This window comes from Buteo buteo, chromosome 32, assembly GCF_964188355.1.
Source record: "Buteo buteo chromosome 32, bButBut1.hap1.1, whole genome shotgun sequence".
Taxonomy (NCBI): Eukaryota; Metazoa; Chordata; class Aves; order Accipitriformes; family Accipitridae; genus Buteo; species Buteo buteo.
This window is the reverse complement of record NC_134202.1, coordinates 262,090-278,084: the sequence shown is the minus strand read 5'-3', so window position 1 is coordinate 278,084 and position 15,995 is coordinate 262,090. Positions and strand designations below refer to the sequence as shown.

At 73.4% G+C, this 15,995-nt stretch overlaps 2 protein-coding genes across 2 annotated transcripts; both read right to left on the bottom strand.

The window, feature by feature from the left end:
• Positions 1 to 412: 412 nt before the first annotated feature.
• On the bottom strand, positions 413 to 12,007 carry BAG6 (BAG cochaperone 6). The gene is given in 34 exon segments (XM_075019002.1): positions 413 to 1,056; positions 1,464 to 1,610; positions 1,692 to 1,709; positions 1,711 to 1,800; positions 1,893 to 1,982; positions 2,109 to 2,168; positions 2,944 to 3,096; positions 3,207 to 3,289; positions 3,292 to 3,330; positions 3,663 to 3,759; positions 4,103 to 4,162; positions 4,908 to 5,077; positions 5,660 to 5,740; positions 5,743 to 5,837; positions 5,905 to 5,993; positions 6,573 to 6,695; positions 6,698 to 6,900; positions 7,266 to 7,344; positions 7,599 to 7,708; positions 7,958 to 8,062; positions 8,334 to 8,393; positions 8,499 to 8,605; positions 8,607 to 8,755; positions 8,867 to 9,064; positions 10,056 to 10,150; positions 10,153 to 10,184; positions 10,279 to 10,469; positions 10,567 to 10,641; positions 10,765 to 10,818; positions 10,929 to 11,072; positions 11,074 to 11,111; positions 11,493 to 11,610; positions 11,705 to 11,786; positions 11,886 to 12,007. Coding segments are annotated over 33 exon segments (3,729 nt in total). The 5' UTR covers positions 11,780 to 11,786; positions 11,886 to 12,007; the 3' UTR covers positions 413 to 555.
• Positions 12,008 to 12,391: 384 nt separating this feature from the next.
• C32H6orf47 (chromosome 32 C6orf47 homolog) lies at positions 12,392 to 14,692 on the bottom strand. The gene is made up of 2 exons (XM_075019245.1): positions 14,671 to 14,692; positions 12,392 to 13,809 (listed from the first exon to the last, which is right to left on the bottom strand). Exon 2 carries the CDS (start codon positions 13,788 to 13,790, stop codon positions 13,116 to 13,118), a length of 675 nt encoding a protein of 224 aa, XP_074875346.1. The 5' UTR covers positions 13,791 to 13,809; positions 14,671 to 14,692; the 3' UTR covers positions 12,392 to 13,115.
• Positions 14,693 to 15,995: the final 1,303 nt, after the last annotated feature.

The window sequence follows — 15,995 nt, the reverse complement described above, 5'->3', positions numbered from 1 at the left end:
CTGAGCCTGAGCCAAGCCCCGCCCCTTCAGCCAACCCCGCCCCGCAGGTGCGGCAGGAGCTGACTCCGCCCTCTGACTTCTACGGGCAGGGACAGAGCAGCTTCCAGCAGGTAGGCCCCGCCCCTCCGGGCTGAGCCCCGCCCCACCCAGGGGCCAGGCCCCGCCCCATAACTCCGCCCTGCCCCGCCCCCCCAGATGCTGCTGCCCGTGGTGGAGTCTCCGGTGCCGCCCGTCGTGAATTTCGGGGGGCCGCCGGGGCCGCCCGCCCCGCCCCTGCCCCTCCTGCCCCTGGGGCGGCTGGTGGCCCCCCCGCCCGGCCCTTCGGCCCCCCCGGGGGACGCCCCGAGGCGCGGGGGGGGCGCGGACGCCCCTCGGAGCCCCCCCCTCCTCCCGGGGCGCCCCCGCCCCGGGCCCTCCCCCCCGCGGGCCCCCCCCCCCGCGGGCCGCCCCTCCCCCGCTGCCGCCGGGGCCGCGACGCCCCCCCGGTGCCTGGGGCCCCCCCCGGGGGCTGCCCCCCGCCCTGGAGCCCCCGGGGCCGCGGCCCCCCCAGCGTCCTCAGTGACCCCCGGGGGGGGCCCCCCTATTTATGTGGGGTGGGGGGGTGGGGGGGGGCAGGCGCTGTACATAGGGATGAATCCATGGGGGCGAGAGACCGACTCGACTCGGGGGGGCCAACCCCCCCCCTCCCCAGCCCCCCGGCTGTGGGGTGAAGCCCGCCCCTCTTAAGGGCGTGCTCCGACCCCCGCCCCCCCCCCGGTCCCCCCCCCCCCGGGCTGCGGCCCGTTTGTTAAAGAAACGTTTAAAAACGAAAAAAAAAAAAAAAAAAAACCAACTTTCGTTTGCAAAAAAAAAAACCACCCTGAAAAAAGCAAATAAAAGGTGAAAAAGCAACGAGAGCGTGTGGGGGTGGAGCCCGGCCGGGGGGGGCCAGGGGGCGGAGCCTTTATTGGGTGGGGCCGCGGGGGGACCCTCGTTGAAAGCCCGGTGGGCGTTGGGGAAGCGCCGGGGGGAGAAGTCGGGGTCCTCGCGCAGCCGCCGCTGCAGGTCGGCCTGGAGCTGGGGAGGGGGCGGGGCTTGGGGGGACACGCCCCTCTGCAGCCCCGCCCACTGGAACACACCCACCCGCCCACTCCTTCCCTCTTACTCACACCCTCCCCCCCCCCCCCCAACAATTCGTTTTAAGGGGTGGGGCTGCCCCACCTGTATAAGCCCCCCCCACCGTGGCTTGGGACCCTCCCCAGGACACGCCCACATCCTCACTCCCCCCACCCCGCGATGGGATACGCCCACCCCCACACCCTGCAAGCCCCACCCTCCCCCACCATCCCCACCTCCCCTCCCGCCACAGGCCCCCAACTCTGCCCCATCTCCCAGACCCCCCCCCTCCGAACCGTCCTGCCCCCAGCCAGCCCCCCCGTGCCCCACCCCGTGCCCCACCCCGTGCCCCACCCCGCGGGCGGTACCTGCTGGCGGTACCCCTCCTGCAGCGGCCCCTCGCTCAGCTCCCGGCTGAGGCTCTCGGGGGGGCCGAGGGGGCGGGCGCCGGCGGCGCGGGCGGCGCGACCCACGGCTTCGGCCAGCAGCAGGGGGGGGCCCTCGGCCTGCATGGTCTGGGCGGGGGGAGGAGGAGGAGGGGGTCAGCGGGGTGGGGCCGGGGCGGGGGCAGGGGCGGGGGCGGGGCGCGGCCCCACCTTGCGGCGCTTGGCCGGGCATGCCGGTCAGGTAGGCGTCGCTGAGGGGCGGCTGCTGCTTCACCTTGCGCTGGGTCTGGATGTCCTCGCGGATGATGGGCACCCACTCCTGGGGGGGGGACGGGGAGGGGGGGGGTGGGTGGGGCCCGCGGCGCCCCACCCCCCACCCACCCCGCCCCAACACACCCCCTCCCCACTCACCGGGGGCACGGCGGCCGCCCAGGGCTCGCTCTCGGGGGGCAGCGCCTCCTCCGCCGTGGTGGCGGGGGCCGGGGAACCGGCGCCGTCCCGCTGGGGGGGGGGGGGGGCGGAGGGAGGGTGGGGTCAGGGGGAGGGGCCGCGGCAGGCCACGCCTCCCCCTAAGCTCCACCCCTGCCGGCAAAGCTGCCCCCCCCCCCCACCCCAGGTCCCATCTACCTGCGCTTCCTCCGGGGGCGGCTCCGCCTCCTGCATGTCCATTGGCTCCTCGGGCAGCGGCTGGGGACGGGGGAGGGGTCAGCGGGAGGCGGGGCCCGGTGGGGTGGGGGTTACAGGGGGCGTGGCATTACCCACAGGGGGCGTGGTTATCTGGCCGGGGGGGGGCCAGAGCTGTCTGGAGGTGGGGTTTCTGCCTGGGGGGGTGGGGCTTGTCATGAGCAGGTGGGGTTTGGTGGCAGGGGGCGGGGTTACCTGGCGGGGGCGGGGTTACCTGGTGGGAGGCGGGGTTACCTGGCAGAAGGCGGGGCTTCTGGGTTGGGGGTGGGGTTTGCCATCACCAGGTGGGGGTGATGTGTCAGGTGGTGGGGTTACCTGGCAGAAGGCGGGGCTTTTGGGTTGGGGGCGGGGTTTGCCATCACCAGGTGGGGGTTACGTGTCAGGGGGCGGGGTTACCTGGTGGGAGGTGGGGCTTCTGGATTGGGGCGGGGTTTGCAATCAGCAGGTGGGGGTGATGTGTCAGGGGGCGGGGTTACCTGGCGGGAGGCGGGGCTTCTGCATTGGGGGCAGAGTTTGCCATCACCAGGTGGGGGTTACATCTGCAGGGGGTGGGGTTACGTGTCAGGGGCGGGGTTACCTGGCGGGAGGCGGGGCTTCTGGGTTGGGGGTGGGGTTTGCCATCAGCAGGTGGGGGTGATGTGTCAGGGGGTGGGGTTACCTGGCAGAAGGCGGGGCTTTTGGGTTGGGGTGGGGTTTGCCATCACCAGGTGGGGGTTACGTGTCAGGGGGTGGGGTTACGTGTCAGGGGGCGGGGCTACATCACAGGGGGCGGGGTTACCTGGCGGGAGGCGGGCTCCCCGAGGCGGCGCACGTAGGGCAGGACCTGCTCGGGGGTGACGGGCATCTGCTCCAGCACCGCCTGCAGCCGCATCCCCACCACGGCCGTCAGCCAGCTCACCAGCGACGGGGACACGTCCGCCGACAGCCGCCGCTGCGGGCACAGCGCGCGTCGGGGGGGGGGCGACGGGGGCACGGGACGCGCGAGGGTCCCGTCAGGGGCGGGGGGGTCCCCGTCTCGCCCCCCCCCCGCCCCCGACTCACGATGCGGTCGCTGATGAGGGCCCCCAGCGCCGCCCGCTCCCCCCGCAGGCAGTGCAGGTTCAGGGCCAGGCACTCGAACAGCCCCGGTTGCAGAGCTCCAGCAGCCGCGGCCCGAAGCTCCCGTCTGCAGATTTGGGGGGGGGGGGCAGCGCTCAGACCCACGGGGCCCCACAGCCGCTCCCGGCAACCCACAGACACCCCCCCCCCCGGTGGGAACCGGGGCCCCACACCCCACCCGCTGCCCCACAGCTACCGTGGAGCTCCTGAGCCGGCCCCCCCCCCCCCCCCAAGCCTGACAGCCCCCCAACCCCCAGGGAGCTCCGTGCACCCCCCGCCCCAGCAGCCCCACGACCACCCTGCGGTCTCGCAGCGAGCACCCCCCGCCCAAGTACCCCACAGGATCCAAGCGAGCCGAGCCATCGCTCCAGCCCCCCCGCCCCCCCCCAGTGCCCCCACCGGTGCAGCGCAGGACGTGCAGCGCGATGCGGTTGAACTGCTCCTGCAGGAACTCCACGTTGGTGCGGGTGATGTCGACCCCCTCGGCCACCCGCACCCCCAGCCTGGGATGGGGGGGGGGGGGCACTGTTAGGGTGTGGTGACCCCCCCCCCCCCAAACCACCCCATGGCCTCCCCCGCACCCCCTCACCGCTGCCCCATAGCGAGCCCCGCGCAGCCCCTCCCAGCCCAGAACGATCCTGCAGCCGCCCCTTAGGTCTCCTGAATGCCCCCCCCCCCGCCAAAGACCCCCCCAGCTGCCCCCCCACCCCGCTCCATGGCTGCCCCAAACCCCCATCCATCCCCCACAGATCCCCCCCCCAGCCCCTTAACTCCCCCCAAGCACCTCCTGGACCTCCCAGCCCCGTAACTCCCCCCCCCCCCCAGTGCCCCCCAGCCCCACTCACGAAGCTCTCGCGGATGAATTCCTCCAGCCCCGTGATCAGGGTGTGTGTGGCCGCCTGTGGGAGCGGCTGTCAGCACCCCCCCACCCCCCCGGGTGATTGGGGGGGGCGGGGCCGAGCCCCCCCCCATCCCCCATCCCCCGTCCCATGGCAGAAATGAGGATAAGACCAGTGGATCAGGGCAGATAAAGGCATCGCAAAGGGACTGAGTGCATTCCTGGACGTTTAGGGGGGTCCCAAGAGGGTTGGGAGGGTCCTCAGGGTGATTATGGGGTCCTTGGAGGACTAGGGGACCCCCAGCTCCCTCTGATCTTATTTTCGGGGGGGGGGGGGGTGTCCAGCCTACCTCAGCGTTGCTGCAAAGCGTTCCAGGTTCCCCAAAGAAAAAAGTTATTGGGGGTCCAGGGAGATTACAGGGTGCATGGGGGAGGAGAGGGGGGGGCCTGGGGGCAATTACCCCCCCACCCCCCGCTCACTGTCGTACTATTTCTTTGGGGGGGGGGGGAGAGGGCTGCTGCATTCTCCAGTGCTAGGGAGACTGGAGACTGCTGGGGGGTCCCCGAGAAAGCCATGGGGGTCTCGGGGGGGGGGGTGGGGGTGTCTCTGGAGCATTAGGGGGGCTGTGGGGGGGGTTGGGGTGGTCCCAGGGGATGGATTAGGGTCCCCCAGCTCCCTCTGAGCATATTCGGGGGAGTCCGGCCACTCCTCGCACTGCCGGAAGGAGCCTGGGGTTGCGGGGAAGGTTACGGGGTCCGGCGGGGGGGGTTTGGGGGGGGGGGGGGGGGGCGTGTGGTGTACTTACCCGTACGTTGGCGTCGGTGGGTTCGCGCCCCCCCAGGTATCGCTGGCGGAAGCAGCGGCGCAGGAGGGGCTGCAGGCGCTGGAGGGGCTGGCAGCGCCCGTGCAGCAGCAGCACCACGTCCACCATGGAGAGGTGCTGGCAGATCAGCGCCAGCAGCGCCCCGAAAAACCCTGCGGGGGGGGGGACACACACAACAACACAGGGTGAGGGGGGGGGGGGGGCACCTCACGGCCTGCATGGACACCCCCACCAAAAAGGGCAGGAAAGGGACCCCCAGGGGGCTGGAGGGGACATGGACAACGAAGGGTTGCAGGGGCTGGGAAACAACCCCAAAAAAGGGGGGGGGGGGAATTGGGGGCACCCAGAGAATCAGGGTGAACTTGGGACACCCCCCCCCCCCCCCCCATAAAATAAAGAGAAGAAATGGGGGCACAAGAAACTGGGGGGGGACTTGGGGAGCAAGAAGAAAGTGTAAGTTGGGGGGGGGGCCCCACAGAACCGCAGCAGACTGGGGTCCACCATAAATCTGGGATGGATTTGTGTCCCCCCCCCCGCCCCCGTAACCAGGGAGATCGAGGGTCCCCATGAAATTAAGAAGGAATTCCGCCCCCCCCCCCAAACCAGCCCCCCCGACCTAATCGCAGCATTCGCAACAAATGAACGGCACCCCGAAAGCGCTGAATCAAGGGGGGGGGGGAGCCCCCGAAATCCCCCCCCCCAGCCCTGCCCGGGGGTCCCGGCCCCCCCCTCACCGTCGGGGCCCTGCCCCCCCCCCTCGAGGAAGCCGGGGGAGCCGCTCAGGCGCTGCAGGAAGGCGGCGATGCTCTCGGGGGGGCCGGGGGGGGCGCGCCCAGGGAGCCCAGCATGGAGGAGAGGACGCCCTGCACCACGCTGGTGAAGAACTCGGGGGGCAGCGCCTCGGGGGGCCCCCCGGCCGAGCCCCCCCCGCCGAGGGGGGCGGGGGAGAAGGGGGGAGCCCTCGGGGGGCGGGGGCGGGGAGGGGGGTGGGGCGGTGTCGGAGGGGGGCGGGGCCGAGTCGCTGGGGGGAGGAGCGTCGGCCGGGGGGGCGGGGCTGCCCTGGGTGGCCTGGGGGGGGGGGGGAAGGGAAGGGGGGGTTATGGGGAGTGCTGGGGGGGGGGGGGGGTCTCCCAGTATGCGCTGGGGGACCCACCCCCACCGTGCCCCACCCCGGCTCCTTCTCTGGCTCCGCCCCCTCCCCATCAGACCCCACCCCGCCACCCTCTAGCTCCGCCCCACCAGCCTCTAGCACCGCCCCTCTCCAGCACGCCCTGCCATTCCCAAGGCCCCCCGTAGCTCCACCCCCTCCCCATCGTGCCCCGCCCCCACTGCCCATGCGGCTCCACCCCCTCCCCATCAGACCCCACCCCTGCTGCCCCGCAGCCACGCCCACATGGCCCCACCCCCTCCCCATCAGACCCCACCCCTGCCTTGTAGCCACACCCCCACTGCCCACTTGGCCCCGCCCCCCTCCCCATCAGACCCCACCTCTGCTGCCCCCGAGCTCCGCCCCATCAGCCTCTAGCCCCGCCCCCCTCCTTCACACCCTGCCATTCCCAAGGGCCCCCATGGCCCCGCCCCCTCCCCATCAGGCCCCTCCCCGTGACTCCACCCCCTCCCCTCGCCCCGCCCCTTCCCACGATGCACCTGGAGGAAGTCGGCCACGCCCTGCAGGAAGGCGGGCACTCCGGGCATCGCCACGGCGACGGCGGGGGCTGGCCCCGCCCCCAGCAGCCCCCCCAGCAGCTGGGCCAGGGGGGGCTCCTCGGCCCCGCCCGCGGGGGGGGAGGGGGAGGAGGCGGCGGTGGGCGGGGCCGAGGCCGAGGCACCGGCCCCCCCGGGGCCCCCCCCGCCGTGGGGGAGGGGGCGGCGGGAGGGGGGGTGGCGGCGGTGGGGGGGGTCGGGGGGGGCCCCGAGGAGGAGGAGGAGGAGACGGGGGGAGGGGCGGGCGCGGCCATAGAGGAGCCGCCCTGGGCTGGGGGGGGGAGGGGGGGGGTGTCAGTGGGCTGCAGCCCCCCCGCCCCCCCCATAACACCCCCCCGACACCCCCCAGTGCCCCGTAACACCCCCCCAGTGCCCCCCCACAACACCCCCCAGTGCCCCCCACTGCCCCCGTAACGTACCCAGCGCCCCCCAAGTGCCCCCCCCAGATCCCCTGGACCCTCCGCGATGCACCCCAGTGCCAACCCCCACCCAGTGCCCCCCCAGCCCCCCCGCACCCCCACAACACCCCCCAGTACGCCCCCCCCACCCCCCGACACCCCCCAGCACCGCCACCATCCCCCAGTGCCCCCCCCCGCGCCATTAATCCCCCCCCCCGCCTTTTGCCCCCCCCCTCACCCAGCACCAGCGGCTGCATCAGGAGCTGCCCCACGAGGCCGCTGATCACCTGCGCCAGCGACGCACCCCCCCCGGGGCCCTGGGGGGGTCGGGGGGGGTCAGACTTGGGGACCCCCCCAACCACCGGACCCCCCTCAACACCAGCACCACCCCCCCAGCCCCGAGACACGCCCCCTCCCGCCCACCCTGAGAGACAAAACCACCCCCCCCGCAGCCCAGGACCCCCCCCCCAACTGCTGTAGGTCACACAGGGCCCCCCACCTTAACCCCTGGGGCCCCCCCAACCATGGGGTGTCCCCCCCCCCACCTCCCCCAGTGGCCCCCCCCACTCACGGGGGTGGCGGTGGCCTGGGGGGCTCCGGGGTGCGTCGGGCGGGGGGTGGGTGCCGTGGGGCGGGCGATCACCACCCGGGCCGGGGCCTGGAACCCCCCCACAGCCTGGCCTGGGGGGGAGAGGGAAGATGGGGGGCTGAGGGGGGCGGCCATACGCCCCCCCCCCAACTCCCCACCTCTGCCGTGGGGCAGGGTGGTGTGGGGCAGCCCTGTGCCACGGGGAGACCCCCAGCGTGCCGTGGGGCAGCGCCATGGGGCAGCGCCGTGGGGCAGCTCCCCGCTGTGGGGCAGCGCCGTGGGGCAGGTCCCCGCCGTGGGGCAGGACTGTGGGGCAGGTCCCCGCCGTGGGGCAGCCCTACCTGTGGCGGCGGAAGCGGCGGCGGCCACGGCCTGCTGGGTGATCTGGTGGGCCACGGCCTGGAGGAACTCGGGGGGCAGCGGGGGCAGCTGGAGGGGGGCCCCGCCTTTTGGGGGGGGGAGGGGTGCGGGTGGAAGGAAGGAAAGCTCAGGCCCTGCCCCACGGCCCCCCAAACACCCCACGGCCCCCCCCAAACCCCTGAGCAACCCCCAGAACCACCCCCTGCCCCCCAACTCAACTGAGTTGCCCCCCCGATGCCCCCCCCAGGGTCCCCAGTCCCACTCCCACCCCCCAAATCCTCCCAGCCCCACCCCCACCTGCCCAAATCCCCATCAGTGCCCCCCCAAACACCTCCCCCTGAGCCCCCCATAACTCACCCATGCCCAAACCGTGCCCAGGGGGGCCGGCTGCACCCCCTGCCGCCTGCGAGCCGGAGTCTGGGGGGGGGCGGAATGACACACACACGATGACGGGGGGTCAACACAGGGGACCCCGGTATCCGGGAGGTGGTTTGGGGGGGGCCCGGGGGGTCCAGGACTCACCCTGGATGTTCATGTGCATCATGACAACAGGTTCCACCGTCTGGTGCGAGATGCGGATGACGCGGGGGGGCCCCGGCTGCGCCCCGGGGGGGGCCCGAAGGCTGGGGGGGGCCCGGGGGAGGCGGCAGCCCCTCAGGAGGATCCCCGGCGGCGGCTGGGGGGGCGGGAGGGGGGCCCGGGGGGCTCTCAGCCGGGCCGGGGGGGGCGGGGGCCCGTGCCCCGTTCCCCGTCATCGTCACCGTGGTGCCTACATTGATCTGGGGGGGGGGTGGTGTGTCAGGGGGGGGTCCCCGGACACCTGGGTCCCCCCAACCCCCTGGGGGGACCCCCGCGCCGCAGCACCCCCCGTATGGGGGTGTCCCCCCCACCTGGATGGGGATGGCGGCCTGCTGCAGCAGCATGGGGGGGCCGTAGTGGGGGAGGGGCCGGGCGAGGTGGAGGGGGCGGGGGGGTGGCCCCCCCAGGTTGCAGCGCAGCTCCGACAGCGCCACCAGCGCGTTCCCCAGCAGCCGCTGCCCCTCGCCCACCAGGTTCACCAGGCGCTGCGCCTCCTCGCGCCCCTCCGTCTGGGGGGGGGGGACGGGGGGTCAGGGGGGACCCCGGACGCCCGGAGACCCCCTGACCCCCCCCCAGCCCGGCTGGTGCTGCGAAAAGACCCCCCCGAGGAGGCGACACGCAGCCCCCCCTCCCCCGTACCGCATGGTGTCCCCCAGAGCCCCCCAACCTCCCCCCAGTGTCCCCCAGAGCCCCCCAAGTGACCCCCCCCCCCCGGCCCCACATGGTACCGGCCAAACCCCCAACTGCTTTAACACGGGTGGACCTCAGCACCCCCCCTCGCGTACCCACGTGGTACGGCCCAAACCCCCAAATGCACTAACGAGCCTCAGGGACTTCATCACCCCCACCACGCACCTACATGGTACAGCCCAGGCCAATCCCCGCCTCCCCGGCCTGCTCCACCCAATCAGCACCCATCCCGATGACCTCACTAGCGGGGGCGGGGCTTAAGCGGACCACACCACTCTCCCAAAAAGCAAAGGGGGGGGCTGTACCATCACGCCAAGGGTGGGGCGGAACCACGACAGGTTATAGCACGAGTGGGGACAGAGGGGAGCAGCACCCGGCCTAAACCATTACCCCAACCTGGGGGGGGTGTCACGGACTGTACCATTATCTCCGAAAAACATAAGGATCACGTGGACTATACCACAACGCAAAGGGGAGCCATGGCCTGTACCACCGCCCCAAATCGCGGGGGGGGGTTTAGTAACAGGAACTTTCACAGGGCAGAGACCTGACCCAGACCGTACCACTCCGCCGCGGAGGGGGACACACACGGCCCACGGTCCCTCCGAAGACACGCGCACGGGCCATACCACCTCCCCCCAGAGGGGGCACACTTGTGGGCCGTACCACCTCCCCGCAGTGGGGGGGGACACGCACACGGGCCGAACCACGCCAGGGCGAGGCTGTGGGCCTCCGGGAACCCCCCCACCGCCCTGAGGAAAAAGGGGGGCCGCAGCCCCCCGACTCCCCAGGGCCCCCCCCAGGACTCACGTTGTTGTTGTAGTCGGCAGAGGCGGCGCTGCCCAGGATCTCCTGGTAGCGCTGGCGAAAGGGCTCCAGCCGCCCCTCCAGCCGCCGCAGCTCCCCAGCACCTCCACCAGCTCGGCCGGCGAGGGGTGGCTGCAGGGGGGGGGGGTGGGCAGCGGGTGAGAACGGGGCCCCCCCCAGGCTGCCACACCCCCGTCCCCTCCCCACCCTGGCTCTCTTCACTTACTTGACAGCACCCTCCGGGGCTGGGGGGGGCTCGGGGCCAGGCTGCGGGGGCTCCTCGCTGCCCGTCGCTGCCGGTTCCGAGGCCTCCATCCGCTCCTCGGGGGGGGCGGCGGGGGGCTCTGCGGGGGGCTCCTCGGGGAGGGGCGGGGGGGGCCCCTCAGCCTGGGCGGGCGAGCGGGCCCCACTACTGCCCTGCGGGGAGGGAGGAGGGTGGTTGGGGGGAGCTGGGGGGGCTGCTCCCACCCGGCTGGGGTTTAGGGAGGTCTCGGGGGGGGGGGGTCCCGCTCACCTCCAGGCGGTTCAGGATGCCCTGGATGTCCCGCAGCATGTGCTGGGCCACCAGCAGCCGCATGCGGGGCTCGCTCTGCGACAGCAACAGGGGGTCGGCGTTGGGGGGGATAGGGCGCAACAGAGCCCACCCCTGCCGGGCCCCCTAACCAGCCCCCCCCGGCAGAGGGATGCAGCCCCCCCACCCCAGGGCACCCACCTGGACGGGGCCCTGGTCCATGTTGATGTGGACATCAACGGAAGAGCCGTCGATCTGCGGGATAGCAAAACCCCCCAGATCCACCCAAAATCAACCAAAACTGCGTGTTTCCCTTCCAAACCCCCTACCCCCACCCCCCCAAGCCCCCCACCACCGCCGCTCACCGGGAGGTTGAAGGTCCCCACCATGACGTAGCTGTTGGCGTTGCGGTCGTGGCCAGGCCCCCGGGGGCCCCCCCCATTGTGGGGGGTGGACGAGGACCCCAGCCCTGAGGGACCCCCCGAGGAGGGAGACTGGGCCTGGGGGGGGGGCCCGTTCCACCAGGTGGATCACTTTGCCCCCCACATCTGCTCGGGGAGACAAAAATGTGGAGGGGACTCACTGACCTGCTGGCCCCCAGGGCTCCCCCAAACACCCCCCCAGGCCCCATGGAGGGACCCTGACCCTCCCCCAAGCCCCCAAACAACCCCCCCAGGCCCCATGGAGAGGCCCTGACCCTCCCCCAAGCTCCCAAACGCCCCCCCCAGCCCTGAACCACCCCACAGTGTGCCCCAAACCAGCCCCTGACTCCCTTAAACACCCTCCCAGCCCCCCAAGCCTGCCCCAAGCCCCCAATACCCCCCCCAGACCTAACCCACCCCCTGGAAGCCCCCAGCCCCATAACGACCCCCCAAGCTCCCCCAAATGCCCAGCAACCCCCCCAAAACACCCCCCCGCCGCCTCCTCACTATATTCCTTCAGCTTCTTGTCGTCCTGCAGCACACGCCCCTGGTAGATCAGGCGCTGCTTCTCGGCCGCGATGCTGACGGCGCCAGCGATGCGCTCCTTGAACTCCCGCACCGAGATCTGGGGGGGGACGGACGGGACGGGACGGGACTCACCGGGAGGGGTCACCCCCTGCCCGTCCACTGCCAGTCCCCCTGCCCGCCGCCCGCCTCACCTCCGGCTCCACTTGGAAGCTGCGGGTCTGCGAATCCAGCGTCTTCACCAGCACCTCCAGCCGCTCCTCCGCCATGGCGGCCCTGAGGCGGGGGGGGGGGGGGCCGTTACCCCGCTGCCCCCCCAGCCCGGAACAGCCCGACCCCCCCCCCCCGCCGCCTCCCGACCACCCCCCCCCCAACCTCAGCGGGGGCGGTTCCGCCTCACTGCGACGTCTCCGGGGGCGGCGGGGCCCGGCGGGGCTGAGCGAGGCCGAGGAGCTGCCGGGCGGCTCCGTCCCTCCGTCTCCTCCGGCCGACGCCGCTGCGCATGCGCCGCGCAGGACCCCCCCCGCGGCCGGCAGGAGCTGCCCGACGCGCGCCTGCGACCACGCCGACCCCGCCGCGACCGCCCTACGGCTCCCGGACCCCCCCCGCCGCCGATCCCGCACCCTTCCCGGACCCTCCCGGAGCGTTCCCGCCGCTCTCCGTCCCGCTCCCGCCGCTCAGCCGCCGCACCCGGATCAGGCGGCCGCCGAAGTCGCCCCGCCGGGGTCCTCGGTGCGCCGCGCACGCGCACAGTCCCCCCCGCCGCCATTTTAGTGGCGGCCGCCATTTCCTTTGAGGGCGCCGCCATCTTTGGTGCGGGCGAGGCGTCCGCACCCCACCCCCCCCCCCACTCCACCCCCCCCGTCACCGGCACCCGCTGCTGGGACCCAAAATCCCTTTTATTTACCAAAAAACCGCGTGGGGGCGTGGCCCCTTGGCCCGCGCGAGGGGGCGTGGCCACGGGGCGGAGGAGGCGCTGCAGTGGGCGAGGCCTGCGCGCCCCTGGGCGGGGCCTCAGTCCAGAAGCATTCGCGCGCGTGGGCGGAGCTGGCTACGGTGGGCGGAGCCTCCCGGAGCGTGGGCGGGACCAGGAACCCGGGGGCGGCCCCAATCACAGTGGGCGGGGCTATGGCACAGGTGGGCGGGGCGTCACAGTGGGCAGAGCCTCAGCCCGCGTGCGTTTCGCAGCGGGGCGGAGCCACAGTCCTTACGATGTCACAGTGGGCGGGGCCTGTCCTGGGCGGCCCCACGGGGGGCGGAGCCTCAGCCCCTGCCTGGGCCGTTCACAGTGGGCAGAGCCACAGTCCTCGTGACCTCACAGTGGGCGGAGCGATCGTCTCAGTGGGCGGAGCCTCGAAACCTTTTCAGAGGGTGGGCCACTGTCTTTGGGGCCTCCCGGTGGGCGGAGCCTCCCCCCGTGGGCGGGGCCTCTCCCTCCCCAGGACCCCACAGAGGGGGGCCGGGGAAGGTTTGGGGGTCTGTCACCGCCTGGAGGGGCCTCAGGCAGTGCTGGGGAGGGGGGGGCCCGTCACCCACCGTCCCCAACCCTTGCTGGTGGGTCCCAGAGGCCGACGGGGGGGTCCCGGTGGTCCAGGGGGGCCCCCCCTAGTCCGCACAGGGGCCGGCCACCAGCACTCTCTCCCCTTCCTTGCACCCTGGGGTCTCCCAGCGCTCGGTGGGGGGGTCCCACCACTCCGTCAGGGGGTCGTCCCACTCCGGGTGGGGGTCCTGCTGCTCCACAGGGGGGTCCCACCGCTCCAGGGGGGGCTCCCGCCCTTCCAAAGGAGCGCCTCGTCGCCGCTCCGTGGGGGGATCCCGCAGCTCCGCCGGGGGCTCCCGTCCGTCGGGGGGTCCGCGCGGCTGCTCCTCTGGCTCGGGGGGCTCCCCCGGAGGCGGGGGGGCAGGCGGGGGAGCGACGGGGGGGCCGGGGCGCAGGCTGGCAGCCAGCACCAGGGCCTGCAGGAGGGCGTAGAGGGCGGCCAGGGGCAGGAGGTGCTGCAGCAGCAGCCGCAGCAGCAGCCGCAGCGCGGCGGCCGCCAGCAAGAAGGCGACCACCCCCTGCAGCCAGGCCCCCCCCGCGCCCCCCAGCCCCAGAGCCCCCAACGCCCCCCGCACCCCCAAGGCCCCCAGCGCCGCCCGTGCCGCCCCCAGGCACCCCACGGCACAAAGGTCGAAGAGGTGACGCGCCAAGGCCAGGCAGATTTCCAGGGGGTCCGGACCCCCCCCCAGCTCTGGGGGGGGACCCCGGCCCCACGGCGGGTCACGCACCCAACGCCACATCGAGGTGGGGGGGGGGGGGCTGCAAGAGATGGGGGGCAGTGATGGGGGGGCCAGAGGAACACACTGGGGGGCAGGGGGGTGACAGAGACCCTGCCCAGGACCACCCAGGTGAGGCAGGGGGGTGACTGACACCCCCCCCAACATTACATATGGGGCATGGGGTGGAAAGAACCCTCCCCTCCCCTGAAGACCCCCAGAAAGAGCAGGGTGTGATATCCGTCCCCGTCCCCCCCCCCCCTGCAGTGCGGCAGGGGTTCACACCGACCCCCCCCAGGGACCCACAGAATACGGGGGCGGGGGAAGACCCCCACCCCCAAGATGGGACACAGGGTGATCCCCTCTCCATGGGCCAGGGGATGACACAGACCAGCCCCCCCCCAGCCCCATGTACGGGGCACAGCGAGGCCCTCCCCTCCCTGTATGGTCCCCAACCCCCTCCCCAGCCCCCCAACACCTCCCTGACCCCCCCATATCATGGGGCTCACCTCGGGGGGGGGGGGGTGTGACCCGGAAGTGGTCGGAGCGCGGGGCGGGGCCCGAAGGCCTGTGTCCCTCAGGGGTGGGGAGGAGCCCCCCCCCCGGGTCCCTCTTCCAGGGGTGAGGACCCCCCCCCCGGACGGCTGGGTCCCTCTGGGGGGGGTGGGGGGGTGGCGGGGAGCTCCCCGGACGGCTGGGTCCACCCGGGACGGGGAGAGGAGGGGCCGGCCGGAGCCTTCCCGGGAGGAGGGGCCGCGCCCGGACGTCTGGGTCCACTTGTGGGGGGGACGGGGAGAGCCTGGATGCCGCCGTACCTTCACGGGGGGGGGGGGGGGGGGGAAGGCGGGGCCCACGCCAGCGACCCTACAATAACACCCGCCCCCCTCCCCCCCGCCCCGCGTACCTCACCCAAGATGGCGGCCGCGCCGCTGCCCCCTCCCAAAATGGCGGCGGGCGAAGGCGGGAACGGCGCGTCACGTGACGACGGCCCCGCCCGCCCACCCACCCCCGGGTAACGCGCGCCCCCTGCCGGCCCAAGAAAGCGCAGAAGCCCCATCCGGACCCAAACTCGCCTTTATTTCACCCAAACGCGCCCCCCCCCCCCCCCCTCCTACGGCGGCGCCGTCGGTCCTGAGGCCTCGTCCGGGGCTGCAAAGAGAGAAACGGTGTCGGGAGGCGGGGGGGCAAGGGCTCGGGGGTCCCCATGTACGGTACAAGGGGGTCTTGGGGGGTCCCGGGGCCGGGCAGGGGGGGCCCGGAGGGTTGGGGGTCCCTGGGACCCGGCCAGGGGGGTCTCGGGGTACGGGGGGTTCCCCAGGACCAGGACAGAGGAGGTTTGGGGTATCTGGGGGTCCCCGGGGCCTGGAAAAGACGAGTCGCGGGGAGGGAGGGGCCCAGGGCCAGGGAAGGGCGTCAGGGGGTTTCGGGGGTCCCCACGGGAGGGGGGGTGTCCCCGGGGGGGGGTCGCGGCGGCTCAGGGCGCTGCGAGTGGTCATCACTGCGGGGTCAGACGCTCTTCGAGCCAGTTCCTCATCGCCGCCGCGACCCGGTGGGGGGGTGTATCACGCGTGGGGGGGACACGGGAGTGGGTGAACGGACACCGGGGGGTCTTACCCAGGGAAAGCCGGGTCCCGGCGGTCGCTGCCACCTGCAACAGACGGAGGGGGGTGGTGGGTGAGTACAGCAGGGAGCACGGCGTCCGGGTGAGGGGGGGGGGGGGCGTCGCTCAGGCCTATGGCGTCCTCAGGGAGGGTCGGAGACTCTAGTCTTTGGCGTCATCACCGCAACAGCCCCCCCCCCCAAGTGGGGGAGATGGACCCAGGTGTGTTTGTTCCCCCCCGCGTCCCCCGGAGTCCCCGCTCACCCCGCGGCCCGGCGAGAAAAGAGCGGTTGCCCCCCCCTGCGGCCCTTTTATAGCGCCGGCGGCCTGGCCACGCCCCCGCCCCGCCCCCAATTCCAAGATGGCGGCGGCGCCGCGGCGGACTCCCGCCCCCGAGATGGCGCCGGCGCCCGACGGCGGGAAAGCGCGGCCCCGCCCTTCCCCAAAAGGCCGCCCCTCGCCCCGCCCCTTCCAGACTAACCCAGCCCCGCCCTCAAGCCCCGCCCCCTCCCCAGGCCCCGCCCCCAGTCAGTCCCGAGGTCACGGCCGGGTCAGGCAACTTTATTACCAAAAAAACCAGAAATTGTACAGCCGGGGGGGGGGGGGGGGGCAGGGGGACCCCGGGGGGG

What these genes read in the sequence shown, in the direction of transcription:
- C32H6orf47 (XM_075019245.1), bottom strand. Translation starts at nt 13,790, where the DNA reads ATGTGGCGTTGGGTGCGTGACCCGCCGTGGGGCCGGGGTCCCCCCCCA.